The 20,610-nt window shown below is 39.7% G+C and overlaps 1 protein-coding gene across 1 annotated transcript in view; it reads right to left on the reverse strand.

The window, feature by feature from the left end:
* The window catches only part of GLT1D1 (glycosyltransferase 1 domain containing 1), a 96,044-nt gene that overhangs the window by 25,295 nt on the left and 50,139 nt on the right, over positions 1-20,610 (reverse strand). Inside the window, exons 7-10 of the mRNA XM_063087723.1 lie at positions 14,975-15,070; positions 14,133-14,182; positions 3,751-3,794; positions 2,330-2,450 (exon numbers count right to left, since the gene is read on the reverse strand). Of these exons, the coding sequence (XP_062943793.1) occupies positions 2,330-2,450; positions 3,751-3,794; positions 14,133-14,182; positions 14,975-15,070 (311 nt within the window). The remainder of the gene's footprint in view (positions 1-2,329; positions 2,451-3,750; positions 3,795-14,132; positions 14,183-14,974; positions 15,071-20,610) is intronic.

Here is a 20,610-nt window from a genome sequence, read left to right on the forward strand (position 1 = left end):
ATGTTCATCCTACTGCCCATATGCCCAGCTAAAGTCTGAATTTTAGAGTTTATCAGTATGAAATATGTTTTAGCAAATAAGATTTTTATGTGCTTCCATGGGATAGCTAATTTTGAAAGGTCAAAAGATTGCTTCCTTCAGAAATGATACGCATTTATTCCATGATTAACCACTTTGGTCATTTGAATTGGTTCTAATGAAATACACCCTTACCACTCCTCTAAAATCAGTTTCATTCAAAACTCTTTGCCCAAAGGTTATTTTGGAGTTTTCAAAAGGAACACAACATCAACATTTTAAGGAAGGCAGAATTGCTAACAGCTGCCTTTCCTTTGAAGTAAATGAGGTTTGACAGCAATTCATCTGCAATGAAATGCTGTGTGTGCTAGTTATAAAATCATCCCCGAATTCCACTTTACCTTTTCTTAGGTCAGAAAAAAAAAAGTCTACGTATTTACATACAAAAGAGCAATTCAGCAATAGCTCAAATACTAGTACTGTAAGAACGCACATTTTTAAAGCTAATAGGAAGAGTAAAATCCATTGCTCCGATGACTGTAGCTGAAAGCTAATTTGAAAGCACAATGGAGATTAGTACTAATCATTAAGCATAGATTGAGGTATTGACAACTGGCTGAAAATAAAAGTGTTACAAATTCACACTATATGCTTTGAAAACATCCAAACACTGGACTCACAGGTCTAAGTGTATAGCTCCTACCACGCCCCTCCCAGTGATTTTGTTTGCGGGGGGAGGTACTTTTTTTGCTTTTTTAAATGATGCCAGCTTAGGCATACAACTTCAGTCATTTCTTAAATTTCAGGAGATAGTTGTTGTGGGGTTTTTTTCCCCCCTACTTTACCACATTTTCTGGAACACTAAAGTTCACAAATTGTACATTTTGTCAGTAAATTCAGTACACTACACTGGTATCCAAAGGAGTAAATGGATATTACAAACACTTATAATAAAATAATAATATTGATCTAAGTAAACACAGAAATAAAAACTTCGTGTATTGGTTTGGCTAGTTAGCTCACTTGGTTAGAGCATGGTGCTGACAAAACCAAGACTGAGGACTTGAACCTGGTACCTGCCAGCGGCCAAAAATAAAATAAAAATCCATGTATTAAGAAAGAACCTGTGAAATCTGATCCAAAGACCTTGGGATACAGGAACCAAGCATTTTCTTTTCTATGCAGGTTTTATCACATGCTTATCAATAAATGTTTGCACTGTGCTGTTTGTGTGCAAGGTGTGTGTTGAGAGCCATCGGAGATACCACACATGCAGTGGTTTGAGGTTTGAGTCTTAATGACATGGATAAAACCCAGCACTGACGGCTGGTTTTGACCACAGCAAGCTGAGCCTGCCCTGTGCTGAGCTGTTCAAAAGGAGCCTGGAATGCAACGAGCTAACAGCAAAATCAGAGAAGGGACATCCTCTTGTGCTCCACACATGGACCAGCATCCTAGGACCAAGCATCAAGAACTTAAGATATCCTGGTATATATAATATCCTATCCCAAAAAACTCTCAAGAGAGGAAAAGAGATGTGGGAAGTGGTCACATTGCAGTGGGGATGCAAGGCTTGATTATGTCCTTCTACAGAAGAGTTGACACAGCCAAGCCAGAGCTGCCAGGAGTTCAAGAGCAGGGACCTCGCATTCCAGCCTTGGCCCTGCAGAGCCCAGATAGGTCAGCAGTGGACTGCAGCATTCGTTGTGCTGGGAGACGGACATCTGGCCAAGGCAGATGAAGTGATCTCATAGAGCTGAACCGATCTCAGAGCTGAATGCTGGATGAAGAGATTAGATCCACCCTCATCCAGTACACTACACTGCAACTCACCTGCCCGCTGTGCTGCTGCCACAACCACCCTGCCCTGTCTCCTGTCACATGCAGAAGTCCAACCCTTTCTTCTCCCTTAAATCCTGGGATTATGAACATACAGAAAAGAGGGAGAAGAGATCAAGTAAAAGGAGTCTTCTTGCAGAAACACCCTTTGATCCCATTTCCTGTCCCGACCTTTCATAACCTCAGCTGTCTTTCCATCAAAGATATTTAGAAGGTCAGATAAGCAATGTCACCCTAGTTTTATTTCATGGTGTAGCTGGCAAAGACAAATAACAACGAGAAATAAAATGGCAGTTTTAAGTCCCAGATAGAAGTTCAAAAGCACTTTCGAACTCCAAAGGAAATGCTGTTTTGCTTTTTTAGCTTTGAAAAGTACAGAATTTTATTGACAAAGACGTCACCCCCACAAATAGGAAAAGGAGTGATGGACAATTTCATACTCCCACTTACAGTACTTGAGTTATATAATTACCTCCAAAATCGCAGCTGACATGCCTTCAGAGACAGAGCTGTTTACCATCGCGAAGCAGTTCTTCAGCACCGCGTGCAGATCTTCCTGAGGCATCTCTCCCAGCAATCGTACCCCAGCCACCCTGAAATGACAGGCAGAGCATTTCTACTTCCAGGAATCTCATGGGCAGGGACCTGGGAGAAGGAGAGGGGACAACTGTGGAGAAATACTCCAGATCAAATAGTAAGCTGAATTCATAAAGCGTTCAGTAAAGAAAACGGTATTGGGGTGAGAATCCATTATAGTTCAACCCCCGATGAGGGAGAGGGGGAGCTGGTTAGAGCGTGTTCATGATGACGCCCAGGAGACACAAGCTCTCAAAACTGGAAGAGTCAGAGATACAGTTTTTGCCATTTTCTCTTTATGATTTAGAAAACCTTTTCCTGATTGCTCTACCTTTTTTTCAAGTATTTTTTAAAAATACTAATAAAGACAATAGAAATAATAAACAGAGATAAATAAAAACACAAAAGCCCAGGTTCCCACCACACAGAACTGACAGATATTTTGTAATACAGGTTTCGCCTTGTTTTATTTTTTTCACCCAACAATGTCAATCTGCAGCTTTCTTTGATCTTCTTCCTCCTGCCCCCCTCCTGCCTCTGTCACCACCACTCTCATGGTTTTGATACATGTTCTTTTACATAATCAGCTTTACATTTACATACATGCATCTGCATCTCTGAGCAATACGCAGACCCCTGATGATATGTGGGATAAAATCAGTGTCGCCCAGTTCCCTTTGCTGTTGAGGTGGCCAGTGAGATGTAGCTGCAAGCCTGGGGGCTCTGGGGAGATCGCCTTACAAGGAGCTGGCCTAAATAGGAGACAATCTGCTGGATTTGCCCTGTCCTGTCTCCCCACTTAAAATGCAGAATGCAATGGAGTCCTTCAGCCACTTGTCAACTTAAGGATGGGGGCCACAGCTTGAGGACGGCAGGACAGAGACAGGAGCCCATGGCCCAGAAGTTTTGATGATGCCCCCACTCTGGTCCTCTACCAACTACAATTTTATGTGTGCAATTAAACCTCAATTTGTTTAAGGCAGTGCTGTTGGGTCCCTGTTCCTGGCAGATAAATGCAATTTATAATCAATAAACTGACAAAATGCTCTCCAAAAATGCAGTAGCAATTTTTGCCCTCATCAGCAGGGTATGAGGGGCAGTTTCTCTCCACTCTTCCAAACCCTCAATGTTTTAAGTCTTTCCAATTTTTGCCAATGTGGTCAGTGACCACACTGTGATCACTGGGAGGATTCAGTGAGGGAATATTTGTGAAGTGCTTGGAGCAGTGCCCATGACTACATAAATGCCAATTGCTATCACTCGTGGGCCACTCAGGTTTCCTCTCCTGCAAAAGGCCTGTTATCCTCTCATCCCTACCTTTCCACTTTGGCTTTTACTTCCCTTGTAAACACTGGATCGACCTGAAAAGAGACAAAGACAAACTTTAGGGAAAGTCACAAATGAGTCTAAAGTTCTCCAGAGAATTACATATAATGGCAACAATTCAAAAAGGAAAAACATAAGAAAATAGTAAATAATACCGTGAATCCAGCTATTAAATAATAACAACAATAATAATAGTAATATAGGGAAGAAGAGAGATAAGGTTCAAAAGAAATACGTACACACACACACACACACACACACACACACACACACACACACACACACACACACACACACACACATATATAAATGCTCCTATTTGACTTGTAGGAGAAGAGCCCAGGAGTGGTGGGGGAGCAACCTTCAGGCAAGCCAGGGTGGAGAAAAGAGTCATTCACAGTGACAGGACAATCTGACAACAACAAAATACTGCAGAGAAAGGCTTTCTTACTTAAATAATGCAGGTGGATTTTGTCAGAAAAACTTTCAGGCAGAATGAGTTGGAAAAAGGATCTGACAAATTCAAATTTTAAACAGGGAGCCTTCTCAGAAACACAATTTTAATGGCAAGGACATGCCCATTGGCTGATGAATGAATACATATCATGTGTTTATCCAATGAACTATATTACTCAGCCACAAAAAGGAAGGAAATAATGGTTTAGGATACAACGTAGATGAACTTTGAAAACATTATGCTATGTAAATTGAACCAGACATAAAAGATCATATATTGTGTGATTCTATTTATATGAAATGCCCAGAACAGGCAAATGTATTAAGACAGAAAGTAGATTAGTAGTTATCAGTGTGTTACTAAAAGGTTAATTAGGGGTTATTGGGGGAAATGGGAAAATGGGAAGTGACTGCTTAATGGATAAAGGATATCCTTGTGGGGATGAGGAAAATATTGTGGAATTAGATAGGGATGATGACTGCCACTTTGTGAATATACCAAAAAGTTCTGGATTGTCAACTTTAAAATGGTGAACTGTATAGCATGTGGATTCTATCTCAATGTAAATAAAAGCCAAGTGCCATCTTCTAACTAGTCACAATCCAATATCCTTGAGTGTGGATTTTATTCCTCCTTCACACTTGGAAGGAATACGAGTATATCTCTGGGTTAGGAACTGTGTTTTGTGCCACTGTGTCCTGGGAGACTGATATATGTTTGTTGAATTAATGAGGAAATTGATAGCAATTTTCAATGTCTGAAATGTTTTCAAACTGATCTGCTATACCAATAATTTTTATTCCTTGAAGGTAGGCCACATGTCTTTAAGCAAACTGATATGTAGCTGTGTAGAGGCTGGGAAGAGAGGTGGTACATCCTGCGTGGGGCTCTGGAGATGCGGCCGGGCCATATCCCCCCACGCCACGCACTCGCCTCGTGCGCACTGATGGACCTCTCTGGGTCTCGGTTTGCTCAACCATAAAATGAGAACAATTAGCAGCACCTAAGGACTGTTGGAAGGATTAAATGAGTTAAAATGCATGAAGAGCTTAGAACTGTGCCTGCGACATAGTAACTACAATACAAGTAACAGAGGAGAAAAGTTAAATGTCAAAGGCCTTCTAGAAAGAATGAGAACGAGAGCTACAGATCGCACCACCAAGAAAAAAATACCTGTAGGCTTAATCTCAAGTGTATACTTCACTGGTGACAGTGCAACACTTCTGAATGCTCCAGAATTGAGAGGTAAAGAGAAGCCGCTTGGAGGCTGAAGGGAATCACTGTATTCCGAGAGTAGCCACAGTATTCCTGACTGCTGGAAACCTCACCATCACACCGTGTCACAATGACCTGTTCTCAAGTAGGTTTACTTGCTAAGCTAAGAGCCATTCTCTCCACTAGGAATGACACCCTCTGTCCCCAAAACTCCATTCTCCAAGGTACAGGCAATGCCAGCTCTCTGAGGCAACTTCCCATCATCCTGTCCTGAAGTATCATCTCCTCCCCAAACTATCTTAACACCTCCTGCCACACAGGGACCTACCTGTTGGATACGTGTCCATCTCTTCTCCTTACATGTCTCCATTTGCCTCCCAAAGCCATGCACAGTGCTTTGCATATGGTTCTATGCTTGATAACATTTGCTAAATGAATGACTTCCCACGGACCCTACCTTTCCATTTTCCATTTGTTCCATTTGATTCCTTTTGTTCAAATTATCCTAAATAATTGAAGTACATTATATCACCAACATCATATAATGAAAAAGTAAACAGTCCAGTGGAAGCCTTGTTTTGTCCCTACATGTTAATTTTCAAATTAATATTTTAGTCATGAAAATTTTTAGTTAGAAATTCTTTGTTTTTAGCTTTATGAGCATGCTTCTGCTCTTGTGATTAACTATTTAGGGAAAGATAACTTGTCGAGGAAAAAAATTAAATTTTATGAGACCACTAAAAACCTAATACTCTAAAATTTAACTGAAGGTATGATGGCAACTTTCGAGATGAAACTTAAAAACTGCTTTAAAGTTTCCCGGATTTACCTTCCACATCAGTTCATTTTCAAATCTCTTAGTGAAGCCAAGTGGAACATAACACAGGATAAAGAAAAAAAAAAAAAAAGAATGGATATTTTTATTTAGTGAAAGTACGTTATGAAATTTTCAAAGGCAAAAAAAGCATTGCAAGGAGCAAAGAAAATTCCCATTCTTCCTTCCAAGCTTATTTATTTTCTAGCAAAATATATTATTTCAACTCTCAGGTTTAAGGGAAATAATATTTGATATAAGAACTTTTCATGGAAAGTCATTAAGCTGTCATGTTCAAACCAAATGTTCAGACCATGCTCCTTATCAAAGAGCACCAGAAAAAGAACCGACACAAGATCCCCCGGCAAGCAGGAACCATGTGCTTTGCTGAAATGGTTGAACTGAGAGATCAAAGGAGTTTTAATAGAACACCAAAGCTAAATAAACTCAAACCATCCTGCAGCTAAAACGGAATCTCAGCATGTCAAAGCAGAAAGGAAGCATCAGCATGAACAGATCTTCTATTTAGCACTCACATGTTGCCACCTAGGAGCCAGGCACTGTGCTAGGCACTGTGTAAGTGTTTACTCCTTGAATCCTCACAGCAAATTATCATCCCCGTTTTACAGATGGGGAAACTGAGGCACAGAGAGGTTAAGAATGTCTGTCCAGGTAGCAGGCACCAGAGTCCACAACATGCATGTAACCATTCTACTGCATGGCCATGCAGAACTATTCTTTTCCTGATACAGATGATGCAGTCGTGGTCCGGACATGTTAACTTACTTGCCAGCAGTTAGCAGCAATGAATGATGATGTGGATTTCATAGGGGACTGGATCCCATCTTTTTAAAAAAGTTCTTAAAAAAAAAAGTTCACACACACACACACAGAAATATATATATATATATATATATATATATATATATATATATATATATATATATATATGGCATCAAAAAAATAAAACATACATAGCCTCAGCAATTCTTTTAAGCAATCTAAGAACATCCACTCTATTTTGTAAATAGTCGGTAGAGTAGATAAATGCCAATTTAAAAAGGGAATGATGATATTCCAAAGAAAGCTGTGGTAATGGCTCTGGGCTGAGCCATGGAGAATGGCTAGTGCAAACGCTCTTGTGACATGCACGCAGCTTCATCCTTGCCTTTGTGGAACACTTGCAGCTTGTCATTATCATTTAGGTCTGTCTCTCTAACTAGACTATGTGTTTCATGAGGGTAGGAGCCATGTCTACTCTATTCACTGGGATTCACCCACATGCCTAGAACACAGTGGCACTCAATGAGTATTTCTTGAAGGAATGAATAATAATAGATATTGCTGTGGTTTGAATGACCTCCCCACCCCCCAAGCTCATACTGAAACTTAACTCCCACTATGGTGGTGGAAGGTGGGGTGTTTAAGAGGTGATTGGATCATGAGGACTGTGCCCTTGTGAATGGATTGATCCATTCATGGAGTAATGGGTTGTCATGGGTGTGGACTGGTGGCTTTAGGAAAGCATATAAAAGAGTTCTTGCTATTCCAGCCAGGTGACACCCTGTGTCACCACAGGACTCTGTAGGTAGTCCCCACCAAGAAGGCTTTCAGCAAATGTGTTCCCTGAACCTTGGACTTCCCAGCTTCCATAACTGTAAAAAATAAATTTCATTTTTTTATAATACCCAGTTTCAGGTATGTGTTGTAAGCAGCAGAAAATAGATTAATACAGATATTAATATAGATGATACACAGAAATAGATATAGATGATATAGAGACAGACATAGATCTGGATGATATAGAAATACAAATAGATAGATAGATGACATAGACATAGTTATAGATGATGAGATATAGATGATGCAGATAGACACAGATGACCAAAAAAGTATATAAAGAAATCCTAGCCTCCTATTAAAATTCTGCTCATGGTCTCTCTCATACATAATGTCCATAAAGAATAAGTCAGTAAGAGGTAGCGTTACTGAAGTTTTACCGAGTACAATTTTTACTGCTAAGAGAGCATTCTTTCCATTTCCCTTCAGGAAAAGCACTGAATAAATGTGGGGGCCAAACATAATGCCCATATTATTCCAATTAATTGACCTAAAAAAGTATTCAGAACTTTTGATTTTTAATTAAAGCAAACAGGCAATCTGCAGCCACCATAAACATCTTTGCTTTGTTTTGACTATTCAGCATCTGTTTCACCTCTTCTTCCACAGCCCGACTTCCTTTGGAATTCTTCCTCACCTCTTCCCACTGGATATGGTGTGGTGAGAGTGGAAGCAGGTGCTTCGTCCTCTCTGCCCTTACAAAAGGGCAGGATGTGACCCATGCTGGGACAACCCATCACTCTCTTCTTGGACCCTGCACCTTGGGCAGAATGATGCAGAGACTAAGAAATGGGTGCGTTCCTTGTTCCCAGGGGTGGTGTTTTGAACAAAGAGCTTTTCAGGAAGACTTCCTGGCCTCTGGAATTTCTTGGTTCTTGCCTAAATCCAAGCTGGTCCTTCAGCCTCCCCAGTATGTATCTTAGTGAGCTCCTCCAATAAATGTCCTTTCGCCAATGTTGGGCCAGAGATGGGTTCCTTATGGGGTCTCCTACATGATGGGGCTTCTTGGAGAGAAATGGAAAAGACGGAATCGCAGCTACATATGCTCTGCAATTGTTCCCTAATTAATGAACTGAGCTCTCTTGAGACATTAACCAAGTCAATGTGATTTTGTACTAAGAGGCACTGGATGTGACCTGGAAAGGTTACAAAAGTATCTAATTTATACCTAAAGAGTTTATTCAATCATTGAGCTTTGCAGTGAACAAAGAAATGGAAATGGACTCCTGAGTATTCACATACGATGTCAAAAACAATTGTATGATTCAGGGCATTTAATCTGTCATATGACATCATCATTAAAATAAGACTTCTAATGTGTTGTAAGAGTTGACCTCTCACCCACTTCTCGAATCCACCTCCAAATCATCAGCACAGGAACCCATAACGCTGCAGTCAATTTCAAATTCAAGTGTAAAATCATTTGTCTACTTGTTCGGTATTCAGAACTGATGTTAAATTGAATGCTTGACTCTGAAAATTGATATATGTTTGGAAATTTTATAATGACAATCGAAGAAAGCAAGTTTAAATTAGGAGTTTTAATGAGTAGTTGCAGGAAGCATGTCTGAGAAGATCCCTTCTGAGCCCAGCCAGAATCCAAGGAGGGAGAATTTTACTCTGATGACGCACAGCAAGGGTGCTGGCCTCACCCAGTGAATACATTTAGTGGGGTCAACACACTCACATGCACACATATAAACACCTGTCCAGCGTGGCCCAAGTCATGGTTTTTCAAACTACACACTATGTAGCAAACCACGAAATCAAATTTGGGGTTAAAATAAGCATTAAAAAAAATAACATGAAATAGAATAGCATAGCATAGCAAAGCACGGTGGAGAACAGTTTTTAAAAAATATAAGAATGCATGAACTGCACGAAGTAGAAGTATTGTTTAATAAAGTTTGTTTCTGGCTTGTGTGTGTGTGCATGCGCGTGTGTGTAGGGGGTTACTGTGTGAAACGTGCTGGAATCGGCTCCACCTGCTCACAAGAGCTGCTGTGCATGTACACATCTCTTCTCAACTGCATTCAGTGACATCAGCTTGGTAACTTGGAACTGGCCTTGGTAAAAGCATTTACACCACGGATATAAACAAATAGGGCTTTAAGGAAATAGAGTCCGCCCTATACCCCCAGAGAACTGGTGGTTCAACATCTACCAGCATACCACTGGTTATGATTAAAAAACAGAAAACATGAAGAAACTAGCCCACCTGAGTCATTGGAGGAGCTGAAATATGTGTCTATGCACATATGTTTTAAGTCTTTTGTGGGACAGAGGGAATCAAGACGTAGACGATTTGTGTGAAGGGGCTTGTAACTAGTTAGATTCAGTGCTGCCTTAGAAATTTAGAAACTCAAATTATCCTGTCCACTTAGATGATGTCAAGGTTTTTGAGGTGGTAGCTGTTATTTTTGCCTTTAGATTTGAGAAAGTCCTTTTACAAGGCAGGGATATAAACCAGGGCCAGGGCCAGAGCCTTTGCTCCTGTACAGAGGCCCACGTAAGGCTGAGAAGACCAGCTTCACTGTTACAAATCAGAATTACATCTGGAAAGTTTGGTTTTGTCAGCGTAAGAGAAGTTAGCAAATCATAGGAAAGCTCTGGGCGAAATGTAAATGGGCACAGTGCCTGGTGCTTATCACAGGTTTGCTCAGCAACGAATTTGCAACCAAAGGATGCATTTCCCCATTTCCTAGAGGGGTTTTAATTAAAGGTGGTGAAGTGCCTTGTGGAAGAGTTGCTGTGGAATTATTAATAATGCATGGCAGTGAACTCAAGGGCTCTCAGATCACAATCCTTTACTCAGCTTGCCGGACGCGCTTCTGGAGTGCTGCGTCTCACAGCTCCTCCTTGCTCTATGACTTTGTGTTCTCTGCTCCACCCAAGCAAACTAACTTATTGGGCTGTAGGTTCAGCTCCAGATGGTCCCATGGAGGTCCCAGGGGTGGTGGTCTTAGGGGGCTCTAGAGGACTTTTCTGGGACCTGAATTTGTCCAGCAAGCATACTGCTGTTAGATATATTGTAGGTGGATCAGACTAGCTTGGAAATGGGGAAACTCTGGAAACTACAAGGAGCTAAAGCTTCCCAGGACAGGCCTTTCCACCACTACTGTGAACCTCTAGGTCTCCAGCCAGCTCCCAACCACCATGTGCTCCCTAATCCTGGAAGGTCAAATCCCGGTCAACAACATCAGGCAAACTTATGGCAGTTTTTGCCCAAAACCATTTAGTGATTACCTCCTTCCAGAAGATAAAAAGAAAATACAGAGATGCATTTTATAGGACATACAAGGCCAATGGGTATGTACATGTGTGTGCGTGCATGCTCATGTATACACATGGTGTTTAATTAGCTCTCTGCACTTAAAAAGAAAGGCATTTAACACTCATTATTTTTAATAAAGACACATGCATTTGCCCTTCCCACTCAAAAGAAGGCCTCTGGGTTTGTGGCTTCTCTTGGAAAGATGCACACTGGGCCTGACCTCCCCCACTCAGTCTCTGGACACTGGACTGCAGGCCCCGCCCCCTCTACTGTATTCCAACCAGAAGCCTAAGGGACAAGCTTCCTTACGGTCAGATTAGGAGGGAAGAGAAATTGTTTACACTCATTGTTCTTTTAAATGTAGACAAACAAAGGTCAAGAGAGAAGGTGGTGTATTCCAAAAAAGAAATGACAAAAAAGACATAGTTCCTCTGGAAATTGAAAAACACTTCTAATTGTTTCATATGAAAAAAACAGCAACAGCGAGTCTCTCCTGAAGGATTATCATGTAAGCCGCCACTACAAGACAAGACACACGGCACCTGCTCCCTCTCCCATGCAACCTGAGTTCACGATGCTGCTTAGAGATAAACCCAGGAAGGTGCTACGTGTTCCAGGAGCTGCTCTCTTCTCCTACCTCTGCTTTCAGCCAAATGCTCCTTGAGTCTTTATTTCTCTAGAACAGGGTTTCTGCCACATATTGAGTGCTTTCTATGTGTTTCCAAGTTTGCCACCTCTCTAGAGCTTTCCTGAAAAGAAACTGTGAAACGTAAGAGGTCAAACATAGAAATCAGGTCATCTTCGCATCAGTGTTTGTGAATGTTTCTCCCCCATAAGTGTTCTTTTTAAAGGTATTTCTTCCACTACGCACGAGTACTTTATAAAACTGTCTCCCAAACTTTACTATTTGTATGCACTTTCACAGTTTGTCATATCTGCACACCATCTGCACTATTGCTTATTTAATACTTTCTGCAAAGTCAATTTAATTTATTTTTAAAGAAAATTTTCATAATTGGAAAGCCAGTTTCACACACTATAAATAGAATGTGGCCATAAAAATAAAAACAATTAGATTCTTTCTAGATACTGTTGTTGCAGGCCATGGCTCCAAGCCTGAGGCCTTCTCTCTTGGGTAGCAAGAATTTTAGTATTGAAGTAAAACTGGTTTTTTTCCATTATGCTTTTCAAAAACAAGGATAAAAAGAGAATTAAAAAAAAATATTATAATAACTTTGCCACTATGAGACTTAATATTAATTAGTGTACCGGGAATTATCACCAAGAGGCTCGTAATTAAAGTGTGTGTGTATGGACTTATGTGCAGGTGTGTGTCCAGGTATGTGTGTATATGTGTGTGTAAATGTGTATTATACCAAACAAACTGCATGGATTTAAGGGTGATTAATTTTCCATGTGGTAGCCAATGCGGCCACAGGGATGCTAGCCATTGATATTTTTATTAGCTTATGTGGCCCTTTCCAGGTAAACATACTATTTCCAAAAGCCTTTGAGAATACTGAGAAAGCCCATTGCATGTTTTGTGGGTCCCTAGGGAACCAGAAAACTATATAAGGAAGAATTACAAAACAGATGAGGGTTTAAGAAGCTATGTGGAATTCCATTCATTTGAATTTCCAGGGACACTCCTACATAAAGGAAGCAAAAGAGTAAAGATGGGCACACATGTAACATGCACAAACAACTAAGTATCCATGATAAGATTGAGCAAGGCAGGAAGAGAAGCTATTCACTGTGAGCAGGGGGGCGAGGGAGGAGGACCACAGACCATGTTTCTGTCTTAGTCCATTTGAGCTGCAATAGCAAAATGACATAAGCTGGGTAGCTTATAAAAAGCAGAAATTAATTGCTTGCAGGTCTAGAGGCTGGAAGTCCAAGATCAAGGTGCTGGCAAGCTGTGCGTCTGGTGAAGGCCCTCTTCCTGGGCCATAGATGGCTCCTTCTCTCTGTGTCCTCACATGGTAGAGGGGCAAGGAAGCTCTCTGGGCCTCTTTCATAAGGGCACTAATCTGCCCTCATGACCAAATCACCTCCCAAAGACCCCACTTCCAAACACCATCACATTGGGTATTAGGTTTCAACATATATATTTTGGGGGATTCACACATATTCAGATCACAGCAGCCACCCTTGAACAGAAGCCCCATGAAGAAATGGAGCTGTAACTTCCAGTGCTGTAGCCCATCTGGCCGGAAACCCTAAGTGAATTTTGTTTCCCACACTGCTTGGAGTAAACCACAGTTGATTTCCAGAGACAAACACGGAGGCCATACAGATTCTCTGAATCCTGAGCATTTAGAGCTGACTGCGTGTGACCCACATCTGTTGAGGGACATGCGAAGACCCCAGCATCCGCCTAGGATGGGAGGCGGCATCTCCAATGTCTCCAGGGACTCGGTTCCCTGGCAACAGCCTCCTTAGTCAAGTATGAACGTCTCCCCATCCAGAGTATGTTTCTCCTGTTTACAGACACTTGTGTTCCATACAACAAGGCTCCCAAACACAAGTCAAGAATCAATCTGATGTTCAGTTGAAGAAACAGCTCTACGTCCATTTGTTGAGCAATTTAAGGGAGTTTCAAAGACCATTTGGACCACACATAATGTCTGCCTTATGTACTGATTTAGATTTTCACTTTATATAACTTTAAATAATTTTGTTTTTATATGATTCCTCTGTATTTCCATAAGAATTTATTATTCTTTGTAGCAAAAAATTAGTTGTAAAGGTTAATTGCAATGATCTTTACAACACATTAACTGTAAAGATTAATTGTAGTTGTAATGATCTTTAACCTTGGTCTGGTTTTCATCTTTAAAAAGGAAAAAAAACCCAAAAACTTCTTTTACTTAAAAAGAGAGAGAAAAAAGCCCCACTTAATTAGAAGAGTAATGTAAACTAATTTTAGAGAATACATAAAAAGTGTAAAGAAGAAAACAGATGACATAAACGTTTGGAGCATATCAACTTACTTCAGGACCAACAATTACCATGTAAACATTGGGCTCTTCTTTATGCCATTCTTGGGGATGAAAAAAGAAAGCAAACAAAAAACTTTTAAAAGGGTTTTAAGTCACAGCTGCAAGTGCAATTAAGTTCAATACAAATTAGTCCATAATATAAATTATTTCACATAATTTTGCTTTTATTTATATTAGTCAATTTATATTATATTTACTTAGATATAAATGAATTATAAATAAATTATATTCACTGATATATCCAACATTTTATGCTTTTAGTAAAATATTTTTTCTACAATGTCACACATTATCTAGATTTCTGATTTATTAGATAAGTAAGGCTATAATGCCACCACAACTCAATATGGACATTTACAATATACTGAAGTATAAAAAGATTAACTTAAGTAATAAAACAAAACTCCAAACACATCATACAAATTGGCATGTGTGAAATATTTTCAAGGCCTGGCCAGGTAGCTCAGTTGGTTAGAGTAGTGTTGTAACACCAAGGTCAAAGGTTTGGATCCCCATTACAGCCAACCACCCCAAAAAAAGAAAAAGAAACATCTTCAGGTAAAATTCTTTTAGCATTACAATCATTCGCTATTTTTATGATTTCCCCAGAACCTGAGAACACAAAAAAGTAGAAAACTAAACTGAAATTACTACACAAAGCTACTAATCCCATAAATTATCTTTCTGGTACTTTCCAAAGTAACACTCTAGAAGCAGTTCTGCTAATGTGCAAAGAATGAGCAGACAAAACTCAAAATCCTGAAAAGATACTGAGACATGTACCTGCATGGAATTCCATATACGCAGGAGGAAGGTAACTCGAGAAAACATACCTGAAAACGCATCCACCAGATACAGAGGATCTTTAACTTGTCTAAGTCCACATACCAGAAGAAATACGTGTAAGTTGTCAGCACTTTGGTTAATCTCTGCAACAGAAGAGTTCAGGATATTTTCAATAAAGAGGACTGTGCTTGGTATTACAGCAGCACTGTTGACACAGACACAGTTCAGAAGTCGTAGGTCTCCGACTTCTCAGGCAGCTGTTCCTGCTCTTACCTTCATACTAATTTCCTTGCTGTAAACTAATTCCTTCTGGTGGGTTGATCTGAGCTGAGCTCAGCCTATTTAATGTAAATTTACCTCTGCTGCAATGAGAGACGACAAGTTAAGAGAAACTAATTCAACTCTCACTGAAATAGGAGCCTGAGGTCCCAGAAGGAAGACCGTTTTCTTGATGAAACAGGAAAACGGTTTATATGTTAATGTACTCTTGAATTAATACATGGATAGACAGGCACACACCATCTAAACGAACACATGTTCATAGATATATAAAAGAAAATATACACATATATCAAATCTTCATGTTGTACACCTTACACATATACAATTTTTGTCTATTATACCTCAATAAAGCTAGAAAAAATATTTTTAAAGAACATGTTCACAAAGAAAGAAGGAAAAATCTTTGGTTTGCCAGATCGAAAGCCATAATGTAAAAATAGTTGTGGTGGACAACCACCGTCTCTGCAGCTCTTGCCATCAAGAAGTGGAACCCACTCCCCCAGCCCTAGATTCTGAGCTGGCCTAGGACTTTCTCTGGCTACCCAAGTGCAGCAGAAGAGGCAGTATGCGCCCTCCAAGCCTTGGTCGTAAGATGCCCTGTAGTGTCCACTCTCACCTGTTGCCTTGTACACACCCATGCCTCTAATCAGGCCCAGCTACCTTCTTGAGAATGAGACTTGGTGGAGAGAGACCAGCCATCCAGGCTGGATGAGGGCCCAGACACACAGTGAGCCCACGCAGGACCCGTCAGTCCTCAGCTGACTGTAGACGTCTCAGAGCCCAGCAGATACACACGAAGCAGACATGAGCCACCCTAGCTGAGCCTAGTCCAAATCACCCACCCATGAAATCATGAGAAATTCAGTGGTGGTTGTTTTAAGCAAAACCTCTTCAAGTGGTGGTTTATTACACATCAACAGATAACTGATTCAATATAATTTATTAATGTATTTAACACAAGCTGACCTAAAACTTCAGCATTTACAACTTGAATAATTGGCCATAAAATCATGGTTTTCTTTCTCAGGATGGGCATGCGTCCATTATTTAATGCAAACAATTTCATTTTCTCTGTGCTTTCCTAAGTCCTGACCAGGAATATAACTAGTCTGAATATAATAAGGTACATTGACACCACTTTAACACAATTACAAATGCTTTAAAAACATAATAATACATAACTAACTCTGGTGAAAGTGTTTACTGAAATGTTAACATAGAGATTTCTTTCTTGGAAAAGCCTTAAAAAAATTATCAGTCTCTGAATTAACTGCTGACAATTCCATTGAGATATGAACATGCTGAGTTTTTTTTTTTAATGTTTCCCAAATACTCTGAGTATCCTAAAACTAACCTTACAAATATAAACGTTAGTGAGTACTTATTTGACCAAAAATCTAAGCTAGAAGATACGTGCAAAATTTGCATATGAGATCAGAAGAACTTGAGGCCAGGCATTTGAATTTGAGGTCAGGAGTAAAGCTAGCCTCTTTAATAAATAATAAAAGTTTAAGAAGACCTTTAAAAATAGGAAGTACAGGTACCTGAGAAACAGTCAAAGCCTACATTACTAGGCAAGAGCCATTAATGAATGCTAAAACTTGTGAGTGAAAGTTTGATGAGGACAGACATTAAAAGCACCTTCTCAAAAATTACTTTTTAATTGCAAAGGAAACATAATAACTACATAAAGAGAAACTGGGGGAAACACTACCTTAAATAAGGGAGGAAACTTTGTTCTGCTGACATGGCCTAAGTGTTTATGCACACACACAGAAAAATTTATATATCCAGAAAAAAATTTTTTTAATTTAAAAATTAATTAGCAGTAATGGGACAGGCTGAAGCTGTGTCCCTCCAGATGTGATACACTGAGAAGGTTACAATGTCACCTACATCGTGTTCTTGGTGTGAATGGAATAGCTATTCAAACATACAGGAAGAAGAAGAGGAAAAGAAGGAACGTGGAAGAAGAATGGCAGAAGTACCAAAAAGAGGGGAAAGTGGAGCATCCATATTACTGGATTGAAAAAAATAAGTAAATACAAAAACAAAACAAATGACACACAAAGATGTCATCCAGGGACAGTATCCCACAACAGTACTATCTGAAGAACGTACGTGATGTTAGATAAAAAGACTCTAATTATTTTTATGATGTGACATGTATAGGTGTTGGAAACCTAATCTGTGCCTTTATTCTGACACCTGTTGGCATTCTGGTCAGGTAAGGCTGGAAAAAAGTGGCCCTCCACCTACCCTTAACCCAGGATCACTTGGAAAGCCAACACTCAGAAAAGAATAATCTCTAATATGGAACACTGACTTTCATTGTTCAGACTAACTACAGTAAAATATACGTACTATATTGCAACCCAGTACACATGATGAGTGGGTATGAGTATAAACATACGCGCACACACAGAGTTTACATACAATTTTTAAAATTTAGCCTTATGACATACAAAGTACTCTGATGTTTTCCATTCTGTTTCATTCCAATTTTTAAAAGTGCTTGTCCCCAACTCACTAACCTGATTTTGAGAATCCTGACCTAGACAACCCTGGAGGGAGACTGAGTTAATCCTATATTCCCGTGCCTCTCTCCTCATCTTCTTCCTCGGCTGGAGGGTTAAATCTAACAGGAACTTAGAAAACTAAATTAGAATATGATAGACCAAAGGGCTACATACCTTGTCTTATTCTAAGATTTTTTTAAAAATAAAATGCAGAGATAGCATTTAGATTCAAGTAGCTTATGTGTATTTCCCTTACATAGAAATGTCATTTTCAAGGAAATAAAGATACTAGCTGAAAAATCCTCATCAAACAACCAAGTGCTCAAGCCCATCATCACACTTAAGCATCGACCCTGATGAATCATAGTTCAGGCTCCCTACAACCCTTGACAGCTTTAATGAGATGTATTGTGTTCACTCTTAGATTTCCAAAACGAACTAAAATAGAGTAGCCTGCTGAGGCTTGGAGGTGAGGCAGGTGCCTACCTAACTTTTTAGCAAATTTTGTTGCCTCCTTTCAACTCAACACTTATTTTTATTATCTTTGCCTTTCTTCTAATATCCAGGTGATATGTGAGTCAAGGTTTGAACTCATCACTTAGAAACACACACATTTACATGTCTTTCCGATCTTACCATTTCCTGGAGAATGGTATTTTTCTCTTCAAAACAAGATGTGTCATTTTCACGGTCTGGCACCACATTGGTACAGTGCGCTCAACACCAAGCTGCCTAATCTCCTGGGTGTGACTCACCAGCTGGCTCATGAACAGAGCCCAACCACTGTAAGCCACCTCCTATCCCTTGGATTCCTTTCCAGCAACTCTCTGTCTTTTTTTTTTTTTTTTTTTCTGTGTGTTATTATAAAGAGAAAAGAATTCAAGAACTTGGGTCAACCATATCGGACTTAGCAAACTTTAGCTGAAAAACCTGCTTTTGTGGCTGTGCAAGGATAAAGACATCTAATAACACTAATTTTCCACATGCAAAACAAGGAAGTTTTTCTAAGAATAGCCCAAGGAAGACAAATACTACCATCTGAGGCATATTAGAGTCTTCACACAGAAATACAAATAGTTTTGAGAGAGAGAGTGATCAATCAATCAATCAATAAATAAATACGCAATAGAAATAGAAACAAAATAAAAAGCAGAAAAGCAGGAAGGAGTGGCCCAAATTTAAGCTTTCCTAGTTTGGGGGTTTGATGGCCTCCAAGAAATCATTACTTTAAATGTGTTGGGCATTGGCATTTAAAAGCAAAAATCATGGAACATGGATTGATAACATTTAAGATGTATCTGGAAATGCATAGAAAAACTCAAAGACAAGGTAACTAACTTTATGTCTGCACATATATCTATTAATCAGAACAGCTATGGTAAGTAGCATGTGAAAAATTATAGCACGGCCACATACTGCATTTAACCTTTTTACTCTTTGTTTTTAATTGATCTGTTCGAACATAGAATCCAGTTAGCATAAAATTTGCTTAACGTTTTCAACTAAGGAGACTTAGTAATGTGTTAGCTAGGACTCAGAGATATAACTGAATCTTGTCAGAAAACCTGTGACACGCTGGAGGAGGAGCATGCATTGTAAAATTGGCTTCAGACATTTAAGAAGCATGCTGTAAACTTTGGTGATTAATCAGTTTCCCAACTATTTTTATGGAGTGTTAAATGAGGCCCTTCCCCACCTACTCCCCCTGATTTCAAGGTTAATAGTTCATAAGAATTCCAAGGATAAGTATTTGATCACTGATAATCTGTATTGAATTCACTAGTCTGTTTTCACTGCCTGAAGCTCAATGTGGAAGTGACAGATCAGTCACTCGTTTCCAATGCTCCAGAGGCCAAGGTGAGATAGAGTGGGGACTATGCAGACGCTCCATCCCGAGTCTGAAACAGGACAAAGATGAATAATTGCACAAATGAGAACAGACGCCCGATCATAAAACCCAGAGACGCAGATTAATTCTACATCACCCTAAGCTATCATACAGCGCACTCAGCACCCACAGCCACAACCAAAGTCCCCCTACGCCCGTATAGTCTAAATACATTTACAACTTCTAATTGCATGCATTAAAATTAAACTGCAGCCAAGTAGGTCTCTAGAGGAAATGTTTTCTAAGGAGTGTTTAAAATCTCTTGGCTGTTCCGTAATCACTCAATAGCAAGACCAATGAAACTGTCAACCATGAGACTATGGAACTTGATGACAGATTATTCTGCTTTTGGAAATTATAAATCTTAGTTAACCACAATTGCATCTTGTGATATACTGATGATAAAATAACCTAACAGGAGACAATTTTAAACAGGCCCACTGGTCCTGAGTAATGGCACACGCTTATTGACATGATAAAGCAATAGGATTGTGTGGGTTCATTTGCAATGCTGGGAACGACCATGCTGTTGTCGCTGAGATTGATGAACACACTATGAAAATTATTTCTAATAAAATGCTTGAAAATTTTTCTTCTCAAGGGAACCTAATACTGACATATGGTATGTGGTGGAGGCTTTGCAGCAAGTTTTTGCAGAGAAAACAGGTTTAGGGTGTCTGCCTGTTCGCTGAGCACAGGACATTACTTTCACATTTTCAGTCTCTTCTGAGAGTCTACAGCAGGACCTGTGACTTCAACTTTCCCCCGATCCTAAAGTTTGTTGCCTCTGATAGGACTCCTGCACTGCCATCTCTGGGGGGAAACATTTTAGCTTAAAACAGAAGAATTCTTATGCTTCAAACTGAATGTGGTGTTCTAGCACCCTTTCCCAGAATTACGATGTTGGTCATCTTGTAAGGGATTAATAATCCCAAATAACATTTCTGCCTCATTTCTGGACAACTAAATTTTTATATTTAAAGACATTGTACAA

The sequence above is a fragment of the Cynocephalus volans genome, chromosome 2 (genome assembly GCF_027409185.1).
Source record: "Cynocephalus volans isolate mCynVol1 chromosome 2, mCynVol1.pri, whole genome shotgun sequence".
Lineage (NCBI taxonomy): Eukaryota > Metazoa > Chordata > Mammalia > Dermoptera > Cynocephalidae > Cynocephalus > Cynocephalus volans.